Below are 1,564 nucleotides of genomic sequence, written 5' to 3'. Positions count from 1 at the left end.
GTTTGCTTAAATCTTTTTGGGGGGAATTGGGCTTTGCTAAAAATGGGCAGTTTCTGGCTTGGGCAGTTTTCTAGAAACTGGGCAGTTTGCGGGGCATTGGGGAAGTTTTACTAGGAATTAGGCAGTTTGTTGGGCATTGGGCCCAGTTTGCTAAAAATTTGGGGCTTTTGCTAGAGAATTGGGCAGTTTGCTGGGCATTGGGCAGTTTGCTGGGCATTGGGCAGTTTGTTGGGCATTAGGCAGTTTGCTATAAATGGGCAGTTTGTTGGGAATTGGGCAGTTTGCTGGAAATTGGGAAGTTTGCTGGGCATTGGACAGTTGGGGGGAATTTGGGGCGTTTCTAGGAAATTTGGGCGTTTGTTGGGCTTTGGGGCAGTTTGTTGGGCCATTGGGATTTTGCGGGGAATGGGGCATTTTGTTGAATTAGCTTTTGGGTTGGGGGCTTTGGGCTTTGCGGGGAATTTGGGGCATTTTTGCAGGAATTAGCAGTTTGCTGGGCATTAGGCAGTTTGCTAGGAATTGGGCAGTTTGCTATAAATGGGCAGTTTGCTAGGAATTGGGCAGTTTGTTGGGCATTGGGCAGTTTGCAAGAAATTGGTCAGTTTGCTGGGCATTGGGCAGTTTGTTGGGCATTGGGCAGTTTACTATAAATTGGGCGTTTCTAAAATTGGGCATTTTTTTGGGGCTTAAGCTTTTTGCTGGGCATTGGGCATTTTGCTATAAAGGGGGCAGTTTGCTAAAAAAGGGGGCATTTTTTTGGGTTTGGGAAAATTTTTGCTGGGCTTTGGGGCATTTGGGGGGAATTGGGCATTTGCTATAATGGGCATTTGTTGGGGGAATTGGGCAGTTTGCTATAAATGGGCAGTTTGCTGGGCATTGGGCAGTTTTCTAGAAACTGGGCAGTTTGCTGGGCATTGGGAAGTTTACTAGGAATTAGGCAGTTTGTTGGGCATTGGCCAGTTTGCTAGAAATTGGGCAGTTTGCTAGGAATTGGGCAGTTTGCTGGGCATTGAACAGTTTTTGTGGGATTGGTCTTTTGCTGGGCATTGGACATTTGCGGGCTTTGGGGCATTTTTTTTGGGTTGGGCATTTTACTATAAATTGGGCTTTTCTAGGAAATTGGCAGTTTTTTTGGGCTTAACGTTTGCGGGCTTTGGGGCAGTTTGCTATAAATGGGCAGTTTGCTATAAATTGGGCAGTTTGTTGGGCATTGGACAGTTTGCTGGGCATTTGGGCAGTTTGCTAGGAATTGGGCAGTTTGCTGGGCATTGGACAGTTTGCTAGGGATTGGGCAGTTTGCTGGGCATTGGGCAGTTTGCTTGGCATTGAGCAGTTTGCTGGGCATTGGGGGCAGTTTGCTAGAAATTGGTCAATGTGCTGGTCATTGGGCAGTTTTCTAGAAATTGGGGAGTTTGCCAGAATTTAGGTTGTTTTCTGAAAATTAGGCTGTTTAAGTTGCAGTGTTGGGTCTGGGGACTGAAATCTCTGTGTTGCATTCTCTGGAAAGTTGTCAACTCCCTCTACCACTCTCTCTATATATGTGTGTGCACATACACAGCTGTGT

At 46.4% G+C, this 1,564-nt stretch overlaps 1 protein-coding gene across 1 annotated transcript in view; it reads right to left on the bottom strand.

Moving 5' to 3' along the window:
- Positions 1-389, bottom strand: part of LOC119588811 (keratinocyte proline-rich protein-like) — a 1,359-nt gene extending 970 nt beyond the window's left edge. The window contains exon 1 of the mRNA XM_037937457.1: positions 192-389. Coding sequence (XP_037793385.1) covers positions 192-389 — 198 coding nt within the window. The remainder of the gene's footprint in view (positions 1-191) is intronic.
- Positions 390-1,564: the final 1,175 nt, after the last annotated feature.

Source organism: Penaeus monodon, chromosome 24 (assembly GCF_015228065.2).
Source record: "Penaeus monodon isolate SGIC_2016 chromosome 24, NSTDA_Pmon_1, whole genome shotgun sequence".
Lineage (NCBI taxonomy): Eukaryota > Metazoa > Arthropoda > Malacostraca > Decapoda > Penaeidae > Penaeus > Penaeus monodon.
The sequence above is the reverse complement of the archived record's forward strand: the minus strand, read 5'-3'. Positions and strand labels throughout refer to the sequence as shown.